We start from the raw sequence: 22,911 nt of genomic DNA, 5'->3' as shown, positions 1-22,911 counted from the left end.
ATCAGGCTGTAATGTATTTAGACAAATCGTATATCAGTTTGCCCTAGACCACCATGTTTAAATTCAGCTTTAGCAATTTACAAGTTTCACGTAGCTCTGCAGTTAATCGTAGCTCCGGTTCCACAGATGACGGGCCACTATATTGCGATACAGGCGTGTAGAAATATTTATATAACTTTATATATAATAATATATAATATTTATATATGTAACTCGGTATTATGTGCGTATCGATAATGCAAAACAGGTACTACTCAAACACTATGACAGAAGAATCTTCAGTCCGGGAAGGCCATACGAACTGTGCGAGCGAAGAATATAGGTCGTCTCAGCAGAACAGTGATCAGCAAACATCACGAAATATTGACGTCGGAGATGTCGTAAAGCAGCCTTCAGGAAACTCTGTCGCTTTGGAGAACTGCAGAAACCTTTCTAAAATATTGGTAGACCCCGAACCTGAAAAAGACAGTGGGCACTCCAGCTCCTCATTGTCGTCACCATGCAGCGCCCTCTGTGGGCCGCTTGCGCGGCTTTGCATAGCAGACGCTACCCATCGCGGTACATAACTTGTTTCAGACCTTATTTGCAACTGACCAGTTGCTAATAAGCCCATTATTTAATAAGCCCATTATTATTAGTTTCTATGACAAGAACAAATTGGACGCCAAATTTTTTTTTTCTTTTTTTTAAATATAAACTGCACAATGGCATACGACTCAGGTTTATGCGTTGGATTTGCAGACTAATGTTGGGTCAGCGCACAATTCAGTTAAGGGAAATGACCTTTGAAAACGCACGTGATTGGATTTAAACTGACAATTGGTTATAAGCTGTATTCTTTATCAATATGGTACAATATGTCTCTATTTCCCTTTGCGGATTTTCAGGAATTCATCGATTTGTACCGAGACATGGAGATGAGCTGGCTATCGACTTAGGGGATCCAATTTATGTCATAAGGTAGGTGTAGTCGCCATTAGAATACTAATCAACTATTTTATCTATGATGTGTCATTAACCAGATACTGATACTTATTGTAGACTGCTAAAGGGCAGCTTTACGTTGTAATATACTGATAAACTTGAAGAAGGCTTTACAATAATTGTAATACAGTAATTAAATTGCCCTTCTGCATATTTCTATACAGAGTTTGACTCAGCTAGTTAACGCTTAACAATTGTTTCTGCCTTTTTGCTTGATGTTCTTTTCGACAGAGAATGTTCTATCGAAGACAGTTGGTGCGAAGGAATAAATTTGGCTACAGGACGAAAAGGCGTGTTCCCGCACGCTTACATCACCGATGTTGACTACTCTGAGTTCAGTCAAGGTGACCACGCGGCTTATGAATGAAGCTTAGCGGTGTTTTCATTACAGTCTATTGTGAAAAACACGAAACTGAAAGTCCACATACTTTTTTTTCAATACTCAAATTATTAAGGAACTTTGAGGCAAGATAATCGCTATTGTGAGATAACTTGTTATATCGATATATTCGCATTTCAGACAGCAGATTGGTTTTGCGGCGCGAACGTTTCCTGCTTCATTTTCTTGGTAGCGTCGAAGTTTCCAACCATCGAGGAAACAACATTTTGTGTCAGGTAAATTTGACTTCTCGCTGTCAAGTCACTATGTTCCTAAGGCATTTTATGAAAGGAAATCGTATACTTTTCTCGTTATTAAAGAATTATTATATAACGTTGACACAAGAGATCCGATTGCTTAGTGCAGCAGCCCAGCCCATTGTATGCGTAGTTTCACACGTAGATGTACGTATTAACCTACTTGGTCAATGTGAACGTCGGCGATTGTTTTTAAATTATAACAATTTCTCATTGAGTTCTTTAGACTATCATAGGTATCTTTGTCTGTTTACCTTACGTTACGCTGGAATGTTAACGAAGGCGGGCATTTTAAAAATTCATGCTTAATAGGCAATTCGAAAGTTGATTCGTGAGGGTAACAGGGCTCAACTAAGGGCTCGTATCGAAAACAAGTTGTCAACAAAATATGTGAAAGAAGTGGGGTCCGCGTTGGAAGTCGATTCTGAACAATCTGGCATAACACAGGCTGAAATCGAGGCTGAAATTAAAGCACGAGAAGGTGTGGAGAGCTCAAAGTCGGAAAGCTGGTCTAACTCTATTGAGCAGGCATGTATCGGTAGCACAAATTCTGTTATGCTACAAATAATCACAGTATTTCTGTGAAAACGTATAAATAAATAGCTAATTAATATTTTTACAAAAATCCATAACTTCGAGCGATGATGGTAATTTTTATCATGAGCATCTTAGGATTAGGCGGGCTGACAGTGTGATGATATACATTTTCAATGATTAGGTGCTTGGCCATTCGTGTGTACTGGAGATCTCCGAGGAAGGTTTAAGAATAGTTGATCGACGAACGAATCAGGTATTACGTGATATTCTGAACTCTCGTTGGTAGTTATTTCATAAGCCTTAATGACGTTATATTTAGAAACTACTATTACAGACCTATACTATTTTTTGCTACGAATAGCTATATTGTGTACTATTCATATGAACGCTAACCAATAGATGCTTTCAACGAGTCTCGTAAATGTACACTCTTTGTATGCGCGGATCGGGATTGGACCACTACTAAAAAGCAAGACTATTTCTTCACTTTGAAGAACGTCACTTTCTGCGGATACCATCCCACCGATCACCGGTAGGCTATAAATGTACTATGCAACTTCAGCTATTATAAGCAAACGCAAGATCCACAAAGGCTACAGCACAGATCTGCACAATAAGTTAATGAAAACAGTCTACGAGACGAATTGCCAAGAAAACTCACTATCGTAACGTGGCGCGTATTTCGTTTTCAATTATTCGTTGCCTTTTCAGCTATCTGGGATTTATCTCGAAACATCCGTTATTGTACCGTTTCGCGTGCCATGTCTTCTTCGCGGAGGACACTGCTCACGATGTCGCTACCTCAGTCAGAGCTGCGTTTGAGCGCTTCTATCGCCGATTTATGGACGTCACATTTCCTACCGAGGATATCTACATTGACGATCCAGCTGTATGAACAGCATCCACAACAATAAATACTATTAAAAACTATTTTTAGCAACGAGGTCCAAATTTGGTAACATTTTAACGTTTGTACCGAACTTAACGAACAACTTAACTTTAACAAAAAAGATGTTAAAGTGCTTAATAATACATAGTAGAGACTGCACGTAGATCCTCTGTATACGACAGAGAAGACTGTCAAAACTATATCGTATAACAAACGAACCCTGTGAACGCATCGCTCATCATCAAATAGGGGCCGTTGTGTCCATAAAGCCATCAGCTGAGCGCATCTAGACAACGTCCCAGAATTAACTACACAGCTTTTGAGCGTTAGCGACAATTTAAATAACGGCAAGGGCCACTCTAAAAGTACATATTAGGCTATCCAAACATATTGCTTTTTGCCAAATGGCTCTGCAGGTAGAGAGTGATTTTGTACTATGGACTTTGAATCTCACCGAAATACCGTATAGGTTCGGGTGCTCACGATGGAACTAAAGTCTTAAAGCACCCTTGTCTAAACATCTACATACAACGGTCGCTATAGTAAGTTGTCATTCTTAGCTAGTACTAATTTAGGTCCCTTTTGTATACTGTAACCTCGACTCTGCTAGGCCGCGCTAAAAGGATTTAGGAATGGGAGGACCAGTAAAAAAGGTACGAAACCTCTATCTCCAAACCCACTTTTTGCCATTCTGGTCCAGATATCCTAAATACCCTACGGCGTTGGTAAACACAGCCACGGTCGAGACGATTGCGTCCAGTTCGTATTTTGTAGAGTTGGTCGTTAATTTCTTACTGAATATTATACGTTGCATATTACGCCGTGGTCAGCTTGTTGTAATAAATACGTCGCCGAAGATCAAATGCAACAACGTATGTAAAAAAAACAACAATACATGGAGGTATGTATACTGCGATGAAGAAGGCCGGGTCCTGCAGCATTTTCTATATTATACATTCGCTAGAATGGCACCACAGGAACGCTGCTGTTTATCAATCCAACAGAATTGTTGTACCTACTTTAAAATGAATCGTGCCGAATACGTTGTTAGAAACGTAAATCTTTTTTTGGAAGACAAATGTGTGTAAATGTAAAGAACGTAAATGCGTTTATGTATATTATATCGAGAGGGCGCGTAACATTGCGCCACCTTTCAATTAGTTATTTTTTGCTCTATTAAAAACGATGATCATGTGGCTCAGAACTCCATCACGAAAATATTGCCGTATTTTTAGCCAGTTGTTATAGCTGGGATAAGTGACGTAAAATCTCGCACCCTTGTGGCAATTTCGCGCAGCTTACTTTCCATGACTAATTTCACTGATCTAAGGGGTGTTTTGGTAACTGATGAGCTAAACATACATTATTATTGGTCATCTTTGAAATTATGTTTAACACAATCACTCAGTAATTTTTTGCAAGAAAGTCCGCTATTTAGGCTTACGGTCGCCATAATCACACTGAGTTAGGCGTATAATCACCAGCCAGAACGTAAACATTTCTCAAGGGTCAGCTGACGCTCGCCAAAAAATAGGCAAATTCAAAAAAATTCAAAATTAAACACCGCAGGACACATTAAGGCAATCGTTTTTCGCACACACACCTTCGTCCCCATTCTTTAACACAAGGGAAGACTTTAATGATTATATATTTTAGTGGTGCTAGAGTATATTTAGACATATTTCTATAATATATAGTGAAACATTTTGTTTTTCTTGACCAGAAACCAAAATCACAACTTCGCTAGCTTAAAGTTGCGCACCCTGACGCCACCTGCCACATTGAGCTGTCCATAGTGCAGTGGTATATATATCAGCGGTGCGGTAGCGCTGGACTTCTATGTCAACAAGTGAGAATCAAGCAGCGTAGTAATAGAGAAAATCGACAATTTTGATCTTCAGCTTCTTCTGTGAACGAAGAGTAGAAAGAAGATTAGGCAAATTACTATAAAATATCATGGTGCCCGTAATCCATTAATCCAACTAGAAATGCAAATAAACTATGAACATAACTTTATAGCGAGAAGTGTTACTATTACTGCTTAAACGATAAGATTAACCGAGATGCTTTGTCCACTTTTTTTTTTGAGAAAGACATTTAGAAGCAAGCAAAAAAATTTTTTTTTTTTCTATTTTCGAACAAGTCGGTAGATTTTACTACTCGACTGACTGGTGATGATGACTGGTACGTCTGTTCACTGGGTAACGACCGTAATCATATATACTGAATCTCTTCGATAACTTTGATTTAGATAGATAGTAGCTTGTTCGTTATTTAGGTTCAGGTTGATCCTGGGCTGACGTCTCATCGGTTTTTTTTAGGTTGGCTAGGTCAAAATCGACTGGACGTTTTTGGAATGCATTTTTAGTCGATGTTCAATAGGCATACGTGGATCACATACAGGTTTTATTCTTCGATAGGTGAATGAACAGCGATAATACGTATGTTACGGCATTATTTTTTTTGTTTGTTGACTTAAGGCAAAACGACTTGTCAGCCTCACACAAACATATTAGATAAAGGAAAACATAATTCCGGAATTGTGTTCTTTAGTGCATAGTCATAATGATCCAATTACATATGGTTATTCTTTTCGCCCCAATGACTTCTCCAAGGCTTTCATGTCATTTTCTTTAACCTCTATTTTAGACCATTTCCGAAACTGTGCCGCTATGCTAACAAATTTAATATACTTCGTTAAGAATAGGATATGGACATTATCTTGACCTGAGCTACCTAAAACAGATATGACAGATTACTAAAATAGGCATAATCTAGGATTGCCATTGTAGTGATGATACCAGATAAGATTAATCATTACGCTTACCTCTTAAGCCTGTACATAGACTATGAACAAGGTTGAGCTTACTCCGTTGCTTAGTTTAGGTGGATCCGCTAGTCAAGATTAATTTATAAACACAAAAGAACGCGTTATATATATACGCACTCAACAATACTCATATATATATATATATATATATATATATATATGTTGTTACGAGCGAACTCGGCAAACTTTGAAATTAAATAACTTTCTAACCATTTGAACTAAAATGTGGCTTTTTCCATATGTTTTCGAAGTAAATCTGAAAATGAGCCGATAGTGGAATATACTGGCCCACCAATTGTTTTGCCCACCCTTTGCCTCTTTTAAGACATGAAAAGCTCCTTAAAAAAGGACCTAAATCGGAAGAATAAGCAGGTTGAAGCGAGCGTTCGATAGTTGTTTACTCAATCCAGGGGTTATTAAAGCGTGGTGATAAAATCTGGCAAGTACCCAGACTGCGTGTATTCGATTGCCTCGCCAATGATTCATGAATTTCTTGAAAATCTGCAAGTAACGAACTGTATTCATTGTTTCATTTCTGGCAAATATCTCATAGTAATGAATACCCCCAATCTCCATTTCAAGCACTACAGTCACCTTATGGCCAAGCTTGCTCGCCCCTGCGACCGAACTCACTAGAGTATTCCACTCTCTCGCCAGGCCCCTTGCGACCTAGCGGCAGGGATTGAACTGTGTCTTATCTATAAAAGCCATATGTTCCACAAGGGTTTTGCGTAATCAAAGGTTCCGCAAATTGCACGTCGAATATCGCACACGCACTTCTGGTGGACCAATTCATGACAACCCATTTTTGAATCAGTTTGTACTCTCACGATTTCGATTATAAGTTAGAAGTGTTAGTTTTGGCCGACAAAGTCCAAGTTGTAAAAAGTATTTTCGATTGTAAAAATATCCTAGGGGAACTCGACCTACGAGTTTCCATAGTTTTTTTTTTTATTTACGAGGGTATTTATTAGCCGAATTTCGTCCGTTAGTGGCGCGTAGAGCGCAAGTTACATCAAAGACCACTGGATTTGCCACATATATCTACATATATAGAGAAAGAAATGAAAATTCTTCAAGATAATGATAACATTGAAGCTAAGTGAAATGTCTGGAGACTTCCTGGATCGTAAATAACGATTATACAAATGCTGTAAGGAGATAAAGTATGTGAATCGAGCGCGTATCTAAATTTGCGTTCGGTCATCTTTCATTAAATGATTTTCGTTGACGAAGCGCGGACAGGACAGTCCGGTTGACGGGAAGGTTGCGTACCAGTTCTTACCGTTTTTTAATTAACAAATAGTTCACGTGTCATTTCAGTTTACTTGCCTATACAAAACATTACGTTAAAAATTACGTGAACATATATGTCTTACATCGAACAGCGCGAAAGAATATTTAGGCTATGAACTCTTACAAATCCTTACCTATTTCGCTTAAGATACGCAATGCTCAGCTGCAATAAAGCAAACAGCTGGTCAAGGCACCAGCTTTTATTGCGTCCATGTACGTATGGTAGTACTCGGCATGAACATACTCGACCGATAAGTAAAAGGACAAAAAAAAGGCTTTCATTTATTCAAAATACCATTTTAGCTTTGCATAACTTACGATGAGAGTTTCCCATTTTATAATTTGAGTAAAACTTATTTTCCAAAAGAAAAAGTCTCACTTACTACTGTATAGGAAACTTCTCTTGAGTCTCTCTGCTAGAGTTGAGAATCATTGAGAATACTGCCGTGCTCTAACGTAGACTTTGGCATTAGCAAACTTTGTGCGTAAGTTCGACTACGAGATCTTCCATGAGACATGAAGCATTTGATGAATTAATTTGATACTGTACTTGTATTGTGCTTTCTTCTTGTAGCATATTCAAAAGTGGTTCCTACAGTGCCCAGGGTGGGCATTATTGTCCGTTGCGGGGTTATCGGTCCTAAGAGGTTTCAATCCTCACCATGTAGCGATGATAATCATCATCACAATAATGATAGCACTACTAACCTAACGCGCTAATCGTGCAGGTAAAAATGTTCTCTTCTCATTTCTGCGTCGCTTTGTTTTCGCTATTACGGAAGGACTCATTCAAGACACTAGAGGATATTTCAGCATAGCCGAATCTATCTCTTTTTACAGGATAATCTTCATGAAGAGCGTAGAACCTTTTCTCAGTATTATTAATAATAATGGATTGAAGGCGCAAAATCAAGAAACAAATATTTCATATGAATACTCTGCTCAGTGGTCGAAGACCATGCTTCTAGCTAGGCTAAAAAATAAAGGAAACGCTGTATTTCCGACGTTATGTCGCGTCATTACCAGGAAGACTATGTATTATAAACTGCTGACGTTCCTCGTTACGATGAGACCTTTTTTTCCTCTAGATAATCGGCGTCACGTTGAAGGAGCAGAAAGGAATCGACATCATCGATGAAATATGAGGGCGTGTAGGGCTGTGTCAGTATTTATCAAAGACGCTCTGGCTAAATCGGCTTCTAATATATATGTTGCAGAAAAATCGCATAAAACCATAGGTCTAACCCAGGAAGGTAACTTCAGCCCTACTCTTCTTGGTGCTTGTGAAGTACATACCAGCGAGTGCCCGAAGGCGTAGAAACCGTGTCAAAGTAACCTAGCTTGTCAACGACCAGGTTATCCAGTAGAAGCAACCAGGTTCGCACGCGTTGGTCAGACTACGTGTGACCTGAGCAGATATTGGCTCAATCGTGAACCTGCCGAAGACAGCGGCAATGAAGTTCTAAAGGGGTGATTGAACTGTTTCCGAAAACTCGGAGACAATCCATCCGTTTCAAACCGTAGAAGCAAGTCGCCGCTCGAGCTGGGTCGCAAAGCGACAGCCAGCTGCCTAAAGCTGGCTTGCTCTTTTTTTATGTGAATGGTTCCTTCTGCTAAGGCTGCTTTGTTTGTTCAATAGTAAAAGCTTTTTGTTATATATATAGCAGAGTATTGCAAAAGCAAAAGTAGCGATGTGAACCGCAAAAAAATGTTTATCCTCTGTCGATCTTTACCGACATTAAAAACACATGGGAGGCTCACCTGTTCTCCAAACTGAAACGTATGGATCGACTCAAAGCTGTATATAGCAAGCGTGTCCTAGTGCTCCCTTGCGCGATAGAAAAAAGCGGCCTAGTGTACTTCCTCACGGAGACGTTCCTGTTCGTCGAAAACTGAAAACTTATTGAGAATCTTACTATATTTTGAAGAGCACCTCGCAGCCGTTAAGGGCGAATTTGCGGTGTATGCGCATGATCGGCACTGAACTGCCGTGTTTTAACTGGCTACGCAGTGCGCGGATTGCATCATAAACCACATTTTCATCAGATACGGGAAAGCGTACGAACCACATCTCGCGATGTCCCCACATGGTTTTAATACGGAACTTAGCACCTTTAGTCCCAACAAATATTAATTACGACCTTTCCGGAAGTAGGTTACCAGTCGCAATTAAAGTAATGCTGCAGACCTAACGTTTTCGATTTATGGAGTTCACAGTCTAGATATACAATCAGCTACAAGTTAGAGACCACAGGACAAGAAGCCGGCCGTCTATGTATCTGAAATTATCGCATTCGTTTCACGGTTGACGATCCTGGCTTTTTGACGTTAATTGTGTATTAGAGGAGAATGCAAACCTCTGATATGACCTGAAATGATAATCCGTTAGAGAAGAATAGCCTGGCCTTCTTCGACTTAGGCATTTATCGCGATTGCCAAGTATGTTTAGGCTTCGGATGTTTTTGCCGAGGATTTAAAAGTATTCTTATTTTTAACGGAAGGTGCAGTACCGAAGAGTTATATATGTAACTCCGTTTTGTTCTGAAGAGCTGCGGCTATCGTCTGCACAAGCAGGTGCAAATGATGTGACTTTTCTTTAGATTCGTGTGCATCCTGATTCTGTCTCTGTTTAACATATAGAAGACCTTTAAGTGATATTTTTGGGTGACGAAAGTGATCGACCACAGAATGGGGTTGAAGAGCAGATTATTTTATACCTAGCAAAAAACTGCATAGTCCTGAAGAACGGGCTACCCTTCCAATCACACCTTCTCCATCATATATTAAAATATCTGGGAGCAACTAGAAACATCTAACCATAAACTATACAAACAAATTACTTTCGAGCTCATTAAGCATCGGTGAGCACTATGTAAATAGCCTCAAAATCCGGTGTTAACGACGCCGTCATAAGCACGTCCGTAAGTGAAAGACTGCTCGCCGCTGAGTCGCATCGGGCATTTGTTGATCTCCCTTTCCTTCTCATTCCAACTGTAGTTTTTCTATTACAATTTTACACAATTACAAACTCAAAATCAATGGTTTCGCTCTACCTACTCGGAAATGTACTGTCCCACCTGCAACGCCCTCCTCAACAGTGACGATATCCTTGATGACGAGTATATGACTGATGATTGTGATCATGTTGCTGATGGTATGATTGTTGCGACAGTAACGCCCTCTCCGTTCATCTCTCTAACTCGGTCTTGCCGTTTAGGTACAGGCTTTGCCGGGTCGCTGCCTGTTTGGGGATGCTTATGTACGACGTTAATCGATAATCGAATCCGCTGGTAACTTTGCATAGCATGCGTTGTCGGCTTATTTTTAACAACGGTGGCTGAAGTGGTAGAGGTAGCATCAATGAAAACTACTTCTATACGTTTCTGAAACTGTCGTGAGAGGTTGGCTTCTCGATGAGTTCTGTAGCTTTTCTTTTTTTTTTTCTAGATATTTGTTGTCGTCATCGTCGTTGTGGTAAAAGTCTTTCACACAGTACTATAATTATGAAATAGTAGCAATATGGCTATGGTAGCGAACTGACTCCATCCTTTGAATGGGAATCCCCGCGTACAGAAGCTCAGACTCTAACAGTAATTAACCGGAGTTGTTTGGAATTATTGAAGCTCCCCAATTTCGTGTTGTCAGTAATCGGTATATTCCATTGATGTCAAAGATCACCGAGTGATTACCCAGCATTATAGATAACTGCTTGTGCGTTTTGGGCAGACACGATCGCGCTGCACTCGCACAACATTTGAACGTTGCAGTCATCTGACAGTTAAACTTTGCCCGCTGGTTCACTTTTACGTACGCCATACATATAATCATTAATAATGTCATCAAATTGGTCGGTTGTCGTTTGACTTCCTGTCTATCTGTGTGATGGCCAAAGATTTCTCCATACATTTTTCCGTTCTTTCGCATCTCACCTTGTTCGTCACACGTAGCGCATAGGCCTCCCTCCTATATCGAGCGCATCGTAGGTTTGTTTGTGCGTGGTCCCTGTATCGACGCTGCCGTCATTCGCGCTCGCGGTGCCAGTGGCAGGCGTTACCCTCGCCGTGCGTTCGGACAGAACCAGAGTCACCATAGTTTGCCTCGTCTGTATCGACCTCCGTGATACATCGACCGACTAGTGCTTCCAGTAGCAGGGCGCTACTATCCTAGTGCGTATACAAGCAAACAATCTGGCAGGCATCGAAATAGATGGATGGACGGACGGACGGACGGACGGACGGACGGACGCACCGACCGACCGACCGACCGACCAACCGACCGACCGACCGACCGACCGACCGACCGACCGACCAACTGACAGATACCCTTCCTCCAAACCATGCTCGAGTCGACAGCTTACTTGTCGTTTGCCGCTTATACGGCAACTGGGATAGTGAGTCCTGTCTAGAGTTGTTCTCGCTGTCGTTCCACTTTCTACGGTGTGAGCGCGTATGAGCTGGCGTGTATTTCTGTGTGTGAACGGTATCCGCCAACCCTCTGCGCGCATTCAAGGTCGCCCTTTCTCTAGAACCAGCCAGTGGCTGGTAACGCTCGATGTCTGACACACATGATACACGGAAGCGACCGCTATGGCGGCGGAGGCGGGTTTCACACGGCCACCGCCAGTACAGGCCAATCCACCCAGCCGTAGCAGTAGACTTGAAATAAACTCAACGCTGGCCAAAGTCGCTCTGTGCCAGTAGTGACTGCTCGCGCGTATGTCGGCGTATGCACCCTGTGCGTCCGTGCGAGCGTGTGCGTGTGGGTGCGTGTGTGCGTGTCTGTGTCTGCGTGTCTGTGTCTGTGTGTGGGTGTGCGTGTGTGTGTGTGAGTGTGTGTGTGGGTGCGCGTGTGTCTGTATGTGCCTGTGTGTGTGTGTATGTGTGTGTGTGTGTGAGTGAGTGAGTGAGTGAGTGAGTGAGTGAGTGAGCGAGCGAGTGAGTGCGTGTGAGTGTGCGCATCAGCTGATAGATGTTCATATAGGAGTGAAGACGCGTGGCAGTGACAATGTGTTATAGGTTAGCGTAGTCATCATAGGTTTATCTTAGACGCCGAACGCGATAGACACAAAAAAGTGGACGTACCGGCACGTATCAGCTCGGCAGGGCTTGATCAGCGCTAATCTTAGCAAACCACTAACCGCTTGGTCTCCTTTTACGCTCCTGGCTGCAGCTGACGTGCTGCGGCCACCGTTGCAGCCGCTGCTGTCGCCGCCGCCACTGCCAAGTTCACGGCCAGCGAACAGCCGCTCAGGAAACTGCTAGCCGTTCTGGCAGGCAGGAAGCAAACATCGTCCAACTACCCGAGCGTTGGACCTGCTTAAGCGTCCAGATAGCGAGCAACTGTGTCCGCCAGCCAACGAGCGAGTTGTTTGCTAACGCCGGTCAACGTCAACTCCAACGTAACCTAACCGGCGAACAGGTAAACATCGAGGTTGACGACCAGCGTTAGCCAGGCTAAAGATGTCTACCGGGAGTTCTTCGATTAGTTGAGTTCAGACGCTGTAGATGGACCCCAGTTGGTAACTATACTGATCAGCTAGTCACCGAGTGAGTCTAAACGTTAACATTGAGCTTCACACAGGTTACCGAAACGAGCTCACATTATCGCCGATAACTATTGCCAGCGTCAGACAATCAAAATGTATCATCTACGCAAGATCGACCGCGAAGAATGAGGGGCTAGGAGCGGAAAATCACGCAACAGTGAGCTCCAACTGCCACCTAGTAGCTGCCATTAGCAACACTGCCATCAGCTGTGGCTATCAGCTGTGCTAGTTAATAGTACTAGGCACTACTGTGTAAATAATTGCAGCTATTAACAAACTGTTCAAGTAGTATAGAACGCGCGAGTTTGAGAGAAAACGACTTGTGCCGACGCTACAGGTGATCCCATCACCGTGTCGCTTGCCCGTTCATTCTGGCAACGGTTGCAGTAGACGAAGATACTGGCGAATTCGACCGGCCACTTGCCTCGCCTAAAGCTGAACCCGATTGAAATTCAGTCGTTTCAGCCAGCCACGGATCACCGAATATGTACCCATCGACCAACTACAATTGGGCGATCGGCACCGGCAGTGAGTTCAGCCAGACAATCAGGCAGTGAATCAGTTATCCAGACCTCGATATTAACGATCCCATTACGCCAGCCACAGAACGAACCCGCGACGGAGCGAATGCCTTTTCGACTTTTACGTCCAGAACCGCCGCTAGACGTTATTACGTCAGAGTGGAACTGCTTCTACAACTACCGCTAGAGTTGTCATAAATTGAAGTGGTGTAGCATTGTCAGGCTAGAAGCAAATTAGCCAGATGACGTCCTGAAGCCGGGCTCGCTGAGACGGGACGTGTGATGAACGTTCAAGAAACACCAATCGCCGCCGTAACAGCAGGAGTAACATCAGCAACCGTAGTTGTAGCGACCGTTCGATGCGACCATTTTCTTCATCGATCGAATCAATCTGTCAGAGCACTCCACGACCTTCCCATTACTGCCAGTAACGCAAGCTTCCGTCTTTACCAGCAGTTCCATCCCGAGAATAGATCGCTGACTGGCAAAAGTCCGTAGCTGCAGGACCATCTCCTGTAGGCTCGCTGGCAACGGGCTTTGGCCAACCCGGACAGAACGGAGGACGGCAATCGACAACCGACAAAACAACAGAAAATAAGCACACATTCACAGATAACCAGCACGCCAGCCAGATAAAACGACGGCAGCGGTCGGGGCAGCAGTCTGAACTGAGGCGAAACTAGGAGACGCGAAGGCTTGCTATAAACTTTCGAGAGTAGTCGGCCAGAAAAGAAGGCACCCCGAGAAAAACCAAGGATCGGTAAAAAAGCAGCTGCCGCGAAAGTGCGCGGTCCAACTAGGTGAGTTGTGTGAACGAATTAATAACGATAATAATAATAATAATAGGTTGACTTGAATCGAATCAATTATATATCTATCGTCTTGCCTGACAGGAGCATATAGGGAGAGGCTGGGAAGACAGCAATGGGACTGTTCAGTAAACGATTTGAAAACGGCGCCGTGAGCAATAAAAGAGGGCGAGCCGCTAATGACTAAGCGAACAGAATATAGATGTAGAACAAACAGTTTCAGTGTCAAGTAACTTTTGCCTTACCACATGTTTACGTATTTTATTTGATACATCCGAAAAAAAATGTTACTATTTCACTTGGTACCGTTTGGTCAGTACTTTTATCGGCCACAACGTGACCACAATTATGTCAGCGCGCAAAACGCTTTTAGCAATCATGGAATCACTCGAATTAGATACATGCATCAAGCGATTCAATTGAACTTCGTTTGTCGACTTTGCCCTGCCGTTAGTCGTTTTGTTTGTTATTATTCCCTCTTCATTTTCGCGTAGGCATACGAGCGATTTTGCCTCCTCAGTAAAATCTGTTAGGCCATAGGTAAGTTATCGCTTGCGCAGGCTTTCAATATCGAGCCGCCTTCGACTGTTGCTGTAGCTGATTATATTATAAGTCCAAGGTAGTGACTGAGGACTCCTCGTACATGTTGCTGTCTGGTTCATTTTAACACACTTATTCTAATATGGGCTTTCAAACGTTGGTTGGCTGATTGAGCATATGTACCGCGGACGCCTTTTCTGCCGTAAGTTGGCTATCTAGCCTTCGCTGTTCGTTTACCTGTAGCCGTTGTGTATGGGCATAAGTTTGTTGCGTAAGGCCAGAGGGATGACGTGTCATGCCGCGGCCTCCTTACACTCGTTCTTGCAATGATTTTACAGCGGGGTCACTCGACAGTATAACTGTGCTACCTTCTTTCTTCGCCTCATCGTGAAGCTCATTGTTTCTATTACGCTGAAGCCTGTTCACACATTAACGACGCGCAAAACTTGCGAATTCTCCGTTGTGGCTGTTCATTATTTATCGCGTTAGCCGGTAACCCAACTGGCAACTTGTCGGTTAATAGAACGCGATGTTTATCGACAACGAAACAATGTCGGTTCTAACTGGTCGTATTTACGTCAAAAGCAATGAGTTGATTACATGTAAGACTTGTACGACGAACAAAACAAAACACCAATAACTAAAAAATAAAGCTGTAAAACGGAGAATACACAACTAGCTAGCAAAATCGCTTATACGAAACATAATGAGTCATCAAAATCACCATCATACCTTCCGCTGGTTTTTCCTTGACTTCTACTTCCACGGGAACTGTATAGCTCCATCCGCTTCTTAGCATTATAGCGTACGCTTTCCTTACAACGCTGCTGCAATTAGAATAACACATTTGTACCGGTATATCATATTCAGGCCTTTTTTTCCCTCTGTGGCGGCCTCTTTTCCTATGCGAATGCAAACCTGTCGAACGGTCTCTGACCGTCGGCCGATATTCGTCGTTGCTAACCAACTGCCTCCGACACCTTACGAACCAACGCAGGGTCCGCAGTCACACGGTAGTTTCTATACTGAGAGGTATTCAGCAGCTTTTTTCATCGTAAAACAACGAATGGGCCTAACAATTCTAACCGTATGGTGTATAAGTGTTCGGTACATTTCGCACTGATATCAATGTTGCGGCAGTAACATTGACAGTATGTGCAAAGGTAGGCCTCGCAGTGAAGGAGGTGCTCTCCATGGGACTGGCATTCGCGCTATATATATATATATATATATATATATATATGTATATATATATATATATATATATATGTATATAAAACGACAAAATAATGAGAGTAAATGTAGCCTCTTCTTGAAACAATATTTAACGTAACGTTTGCTGGCTATCTTGAAGAACCGTCAGTGTCGTCTATGGTTTTTTTAGCGCTTTCATGTTCACAATTTGTCCTGCATTCTACCTTGATTATGATACCTTACAGATGGGTACTCCGAACATAATCGTTAGTCTTGAATAGCGTTAATCAGGGCACGGGGAGATCGCGGTCAAGTATAAAAGCTAAACCACTAACACCGGGAAATTAATAGTATAATAGAAAACAGGCCAATAGCAAATTAATTAGCTTTCTCCAGCTTTCTCCAGCCAGGCTGGGGAGTGAAGTATAACCTCGAAGTTCGGTCGGTGAATAACCTGTATGAAATTCAAAGTCTTAGCAAATAAACGGAGGTACTGAGATAACACGCCAAGAAAATATGGAGCCTATGTACCAGACATGGTTTTGCGATAATTTAAGCTTCCGAGCTAACTAGAAGTTAAAGTGCTTTCAAATTGTTCGCTGCGATTGAAGCACCAAAACACTTCGAATGCGTCAGTCAATCTAGGCGCAGTTTGTTTCACATCACCGATGATAGTGAATGTCAGGACATGAGAAAGCCCTTTCTCTTAAGTGTGGATGTTGAGCCTGCCCTTTGCGCAGGCACGGACGACCTTGTTCTCTCGCTATGCCTCTAAAGTCAGGAATCATCGAAGATCCTTAATAATGCGTCAAAACTGACTCGTTACTTTAATGAATCATGTTTATCAATAATGCACAAATTTGCTGCGCCGATACGTGCGCTGCTCCTCTCTCTACGCCTCTCCGGTAACTTCATATTCGCCGTCAAACAACTGTGATCTATTAACTTTGAAGGCTTTTCACGCATTTGAAGTTAGAAAAATCTATCTGCCCTGGAGACTTTGTTTCAATTCTTTTCAGGTGTTCAGGTTTATCATATAAAAAGCTACACGTGCATTTGTTTCCGAATAGTTAATTAGGCCTCACCCGATGCGTGACATCTCTTAAATTTCCTACTAGAAAGAAAACGCCATGTAGATTTAACATACGCAAATGAATACGGAACTTCAGTGACTTCCAATAGTCTTCCCTAAAAGAAGTGCGAGAGTATCGATTCAGAGAAGCAAGAGCTAAGCAACAAAAAAATGACAACGATCGTTGGGATCTTCGAGTCACTTAAGAGAGCTAGCCTCTTGGGCTAGCAATATGCAGGAGCTGTACCTGGTCATTTCTTTTAGCAGCGACATGAAATCACCCAACTCGACTACAGGTTTCTGGCTTCAAAACAAAAAAGGCGGATGACGTCGCTTGACAGGCCGTTGTCTTGTTATGCCAACAAGTAATCCCCGTAGTTTATCGTAAAGATAAATGGCTTATTCACTCGCTCTGAATGTCAGCCGTCGCGAGATGGGTGATAGCATTAGCCTTAGAGCAGTCACACCGAAAACTGAAATGTACAGATGGTAATTTCCTAGCTATGTTAGGCTGAGCGCCTTCATCAGACATCTTCATAGGTGTATCAAATTATACCGATCACACATCAGAGAGGAAATGTTGGCACGACTTCTCAGGCTTTGTTAGCGAAGTCTTTTCCCGAGTTTTGCTTTCCTCAATGTTTCCCATTGGTTATATCCTTCTAGTTCGCCTTAACGTTTACTTCCATGTTAATCTGAAATAAGTAATGCCTAGCAGAAGGTACATTATAAGAAACGTATGTATATATATATATATTATAGTTATGTATATTATATAAAAAGCTGCCAATCACTTAAGCGGGCGAATTTGGCTCTTATATATATATATTTATAAATTTATATATAAGCTGGCAGCTTTTATAAAAACACATTTCACTTGTTCTACGAAGATAGACTTATGGATTATTACAAGGTCACGCGTTCATTTCATGTCGAATCTTATAACAGGTACAGATTGGCAGCCGTTTCTGGCTCAATCCAACCTACTTCGTGTAGCTAGGAGGCATACGAACCCATGGACTTGTGCCAGGTTGAGGGCCCGCTAGGTGGCCAACAGTTAGTATCTGCCGGCGCTAAGGAACGTATCGAACGAATTCTCAACGATGTCTCACAATTGTCAGACGTTGAGAAACTCTACTTATATCTTCGGCTACCCGGGGGAGCCAAGGTCACGCAGAACAATCCGGCAAGCTTCTATCCGCTCCTGGGCAAAAAGTCACACTCACAGGCGAGTAAAAGATAAGACTTGATCTTTAATATACACAGTCGGGAAAGTTATGAAAAAAGGTGTACATTTAAAACTAACAATGTCAGTTTTCTATTGAGAGGTTTTTAGCTTGTGCCAACACTGCTTTAACCATACATTTATCTTATTACAACTGTAAGCTAAAATTTCATGACCTGTACATCTGAGTCTCCTTCCGCCATAAATGCAGCGTAGTGGAATATTATAGGGAAGCTTAAATCATCAATATGACGATTTAAGCTTCGCTGCAATCCATGCTTGGATATAGTACCTAAGGAACCTCACGCGAAAGCTTGAATTCTGATTTTGACCGTTTAAAATGTAGCTCCGTTTTCATTCAATTCAGGTGGGTCATACATATGCTTGGATTAGGGGCCACCTCGAAGAGGATCGGGATGTCTCTTTGCCGAAACAGGAAGTTTACAACGAGTACAAGGTAACTTCAAAGAATCAGGAGTTTTAATAGAAGAGTGTGCGAACCATTAAATTTCTAACGAGCTTGGCTACTTCATGCGAAGACGGAATCTATCCAGTGGTTTTCAGATCATTAACTAATAGCATGGCTGTTGAAAACAATTTTCTTTCGTTCTTTTTTGCGCAACCTCCCCCATGGACAGTCGAAGAAATCGAGTTAACTTTCCTTTAGACATTATTTTTTTGCAACCCTCGAAATTGTTATTAGATATATAAACGTAACATTTCTATCAGCATAGGCGCTTGAATTTTTAGATTTTTTTTCCTAAAGGGTCAATGAAGCGATTGCGTTCGAGGGATACGATGACTTATTCATCGATATTTGCCGCGGCGCCATGGGGTTTTTGCTGGCTATTTCTATATTACTTGCACGAATACAGACTTTTTAGATTTCAAATTAAACAAAAACATTTTAAATGTATGGACCGTTGCCATAAGTGAAAGCGTAATCTACTATTATTGTATCGCTCTTAATTATTCACCGATTAATTAAAAGCTTATCACAAACATATCTATGGATTATTAGACTTGTCGTGTTTTCATGGGATCTCAAACCCGTTTCCAGGCATACTTCGAGGCACATTCGTTAGAAGCCTTATGTACGGCCGATTTTGGCAAGGTTATGAAACATGTATTTCCAGGTGTCAGGGCCCGACGTCTCGGTGAAAGAGGTAAGACTTTTTATGACAAAGTACGTCATTTATATTGGGGTCACATTATGGGAGCTAATCTGTTAAGTTAATGCGTGCATTCGATCCTGTAAGATTCGCAAGTGTTGCCTCGCGAAAATTGATAACTTCGCGTTATAAGTTTTGGGCATCGAAGCGTTTATTATAATAAACTCATCCACCTTCATGCAGACCGCCTTTTCTAGGCGTAAAAGCCTAGAGAGCTTTTCAATCAGGCACAATTTATTTATAATGTTTCATGCGTTTTTTTTTTTTTTTTTTTTTTCGAAGAAATATGGAACGTGAGAATACGTGATAAAAGGAAAAATCATTTTTGAAAACCCTGTATATCTTAAACGTCTCAGATTTAGTGTAAGTGATGTTCGTCCTGTTTCAAGGGTGTCGCTGTTCAATTGAAGAATAGCTTCTAGTTAGCTATAAATTATCCTAATATGCTAATAAAAATTAACCATCATCCAAGTTGCTGCACCTCTTACTAAGCCGTTAGAATCTTTCAAGGAAATTGATTTCAATCAATTTTTTGATATTTGTATTTATTTTTCAGGTAACAGTCGCTACTGTTATTCTGGCTTGTCAAAAAAGGTTAAATCGGAGTCCCCTTCAACCATTAATTTGGAAACGCCCGGGGTCTGCACGGAACAAAACCAGAATCAAGTACGCGATCCTATTCAGCGCGTCGTGTAGAAGCGATTACTGAAAAAAGACCATTATCTATAAAGATGTACAAATTTTATAGGAAACTAAATAAAGTTTAACTCTTCTAGTAGATAAATCTTCAGATAATAACGTATATTTTATAATAGAAGAAGAAAATAGACGTTTCTTGAGCATCCTGTATAAAGTGTTAGTTTGCGTTCAGCATTTTAAGTCCGTTTGCGGGAATTTCGAAATTGTTCTGTCTTTTTTTTTCATCATTCGAACTTGTGTTTGTTAAGCGGTACCACGTGCTGCTTAAGGGATAAAAGCTTATGTCAGCGGATCATTAGATTGGGGTTCTCCTCGACCTATTAGTATGATTTTTATATCGTGATAAATATCTCCGAGAATTCGGCCACTCTTTTCTGTTCATTTTATTACCGGCAGACCGTAGAAATGGTTGATGAATGGATATCATTGGGAGTTCAAACATGTTGACTTCAAAGTAGCTACTGCAATTTCTTACTTCTTCTATTCTACATAGGTAGCAAATTCGACCTACTAAGTGAATATTTTACTTAAATGCCATGTCTACCTACTATTGTAGTCGTCGAAACGAATTTCGCAACTTCGCCTTTTGCTGGACGAATATTCACCGGGCTCGCCCGCTGCCGGAGATGCAGCCTTGCTTGATTCAGGAGTCTCATCTGTTGCGACGTCTCCACGAGAACGACCAGCGAGTGGGCCTGGAGTCTTCACTTACTATCCGACAAAGGACAAGGTGAGTGATGCACGCACAACGTGCCATTGTGCAATAATTTTACGGTGGTTTAGTATAACTAGACATAAATTAGTTATACTAAAGCACCGCTTTTTTGTTTTTTTTTTTTGTTCAAACTCAAGAAACGACGTTAACCATTGCCAGTATATTATCATTGCGCTTTGCGCTGCGGACTTCTCAGAAACTATGTCCTTTGATGTTTGAAGAAACACAGATAACTGTACGCTGCTAAGTTCGACTACTCTTACCACCATCGGCAGACTTAATAACGATTTATATTTCCTGACCACCTTCTTCTCAACTGTAGATAAGTTCTATCTATAGTAACATTAGGAAGACAGGACGCAGAACCTAGAACGGCTCGGCTGTTTTTGATATTTCAGGGTCTTGGCGAGACACAGGAGTTCGCTCAGCGGCTTCGAAGTCAGAGCGCTCCTATCGAGCCGATAGGGAATACGGCACCGACTCCTGCAGGAACCCTCACTGACGATTTCCTGCCTGGAGGTGGTATCGAGTTCGATGACGTCTTCAGCAATATGGACCTGTTAACAAATCCACAGGAGTAACTAACTGTCGAATAGGCCTTTTATTTTTTCTTAGAATACATCTATGTAAAAGCGATTGACTAAAAAAAGCTGGAAATACAACGTCGGTGAAGTGAACTGGGGTTGTTTGGGATTTTCGTGTTCGAAACAAAATAGAATGGTGAGTCGGTGTATGAAACCGAGGCGTGTGTTGTCGGAGGACACGTAACATTGTTATACATCAACTTATATATAACTTTGGAGATTGCGCGATTGAGTATGTTTACCAAAGCGCAAATTTATATAGATATTATGCAGAACAAGAAATATAAAACAACAAAAAAAATATGTATATATTTATCGTGGATGCCCTATCGTGCCGGGAGAACAAGGGAAAAGACAAACCCAGAAACAAGCAGACTTCCTATAGCTGGTTTAAAGCCATACTGTCATTCGTAATCGAGTGTCATAGAACGAAAAAATCGACTATATACCTATAAAGTTGATGCATTCGGCAGCTTGACCTGAAGGCCTACTCGTAATTTACCGTCAAAAAACAAGGGCAATATTGCTCGTGCTGAAACTTGAAGGCTCGTTTGGAATACCTACGCATTTGATTAGCGGATCTCCATTAACTTGTTTTGTAGTAGAACTCATTAAGGAGTGTCTAATATCGCTTGAACAAACCCAGCTTCTTAGAATGTTTTACAACTTAGACAGATTTGTGGATAAGTAAATTCCGAGAAATCAAATATTAACAGGCTTGATTAGCAAACACAACCTATCTTAAGCACAGGGCATCTCATAAACAATAAAACAACTAAACAATTCTGTGCAAATATATTTGTACAGAAGCTCGTACTACCGCATGCTTCAGTTGATTTTTACTACGAGCCGAAGTTAAGTTGTATAGACTCGATTTGTTATCCTGCTGATCATCTTGTTTTTATTAATGTTTCTGTCGGTTTCATTTATTTCTTCTATATATGTTTGTGCAATCATGTTCGATGCCCAATGTTGAAAGCGCCACCAATCATCAAGTGCTACCCGAATACGTCAGATGGCGCTAATCTAAGACTTGACAATAGGCACCCTTACCTACGGTAAGGCTATTTACCGAATGCTGGTGGCGCTGCCTGTGATCCTTTTCAGTGCAGAAACAATTCCCAGCTTGCGGAGGACGAGAAATACATTACTGGATCTCCCTTATAAGAACGGCACAAAAAACGATGAGAAGACGAGATGACCGTGGCATTAGACATGTCTCCAGAATACAAAATATCGTGTGTGGCTTAAGTAGAAGTGTTCAGGCAGAAAATTAAACGATGTCTTGGGTAGCCACCCCACCTTAGGCTGGCGAACGCTGGGTTTTTGACGCGCAGCAAAGTGACAATATGTGATAAGTCAAACAGTCGTTAAAATGAACACATATTATTATATAATACAATATAACATAGGCGACTCTATAAGTAGTTCTTTTGCTCTTCTGTGATGACGTTGTTAAATTTGGTGTTGCCCAATGCAGGGAATCGTTGATGTTATTATTTACCCAAAACTATTTGTCAATTATTGTGGTAGCAGGGCCATATATATATAAAATATATTATCTATTATATAATGAGTGCGTAATGAAAAAAATAATGGTAAAATATACGATACTATAATAAAACGATATATACAGACGGCCAGTGGTCGTTTAAATCTTGCA

General features: G+C 41.5%; 2 protein-coding genes across 5 annotated transcripts in view; both read left to right on the top strand.

Annotated features, from left to right (window-relative positions):
- The window catches only part of Aplip1 (JNK-interacting protein Aplip1), a 9,041-nt gene extending 3,979 nt beyond the window's left edge, over positions 1-5,062 (top strand). The window contains exons 6-13 of one of the 3 annotated variants that reach the window (XM_086971905.1): positions 248-558; positions 888-960; positions 1,216-1,328; positions 1,505-1,599; positions 1,933-2,148; positions 2,339-2,410; positions 2,628-2,689; positions 2,869-5,062. In XM_086971905.1, the coding sequence (XP_086828031.1) occupies positions 248-558; positions 888-960; positions 1,216-1,328; positions 1,505-1,599; positions 1,933-2,148; positions 2,339-2,410; positions 2,628-2,689; positions 2,869-3,052 (1,126 nt within the window). In that variant the 3' untranslated portion in view covers positions 3,053-5,062. The remainder of the gene's footprint in view (positions 1-247; positions 559-887; positions 961-1,215; positions 1,329-1,504; positions 1,600-1,932; positions 2,149-2,338; positions 2,411-2,627; positions 2,690-2,868) is intronic. The other 2 variants (XM_022848296.2, XM_086971906.1) reach the window with 2 other exon arrangements.
- Positions 5,063-12,162: 7,100 nt separating this feature from the next.
- On the top strand, positions 12,163-22,911 carry LOC111269004 (uncharacterized). 2 transcript variants are annotated; one of them, XM_022848300.2, is made up of 7 exons: positions 12,163-14,038; positions 17,802-18,081; positions 18,425-18,535; positions 19,139-19,244; positions 19,807-19,916; positions 20,506-20,679; positions 21,063-22,911. In XM_022848300.2, the coding sequence occupies exons 2-7, from the start codon at positions 17,869-17,871 to the stop codon at positions 21,243-21,245; spliced, it is 897 nt and encodes a 298-aa protein (XP_022704035.1). In that variant the 5' UTR covers positions 12,163-14,038; positions 17,802-17,868; the 3' UTR covers positions 21,246-22,911. The 2 variants fall into 2 exon arrangements, with proteins under 2 accessions (XP_022704035.1, XP_022704036.1); XM_022848301.2 differs by having other exon boundaries at positions 12,172-14,038; positions 18,446-18,535.

Source organism: Varroa jacobsoni, unplaced genomic scaffold (assembly GCF_002532875.2).
Source record: "Varroa jacobsoni isolate VJ856 unplaced genomic scaffold, vjacob_1.0 scaffold_1340, whole genome shotgun sequence".
Lineage (NCBI taxonomy): Eukaryota > Metazoa > Arthropoda > Arachnida > Mesostigmata > Varroidae > Varroa > Varroa jacobsoni.
The sequence above is the reverse complement of the archived record's forward strand: the minus strand, read 5'-3'. Positions and strand labels throughout refer to the sequence as shown.

Bases quoted from the DNA above. Each gene is read 5' to 3' on its own strand.
- LOC111269004 (XM_022848300.2), top strand. From the start codon at position 17,869: ATGGACTTGTGCCAGGTTGAGGGCCCGCTAGGTGGCCAACAGTTAGTA. The intron at 18,536-19,138 runs GTAACTTCAAAG...ACCCGTTTCCAG, and splicing joins AAGTTTACAACGAGTACAAG to GCATACTTCGAGGCACATTC. The intron at 20,680-21,062 runs GTGAGTGATGCA...TTGATATTTCAG, and splicing joins ACTATCCGACAAAGGACAAG to GGTCTTGGCGAGACACAGGA.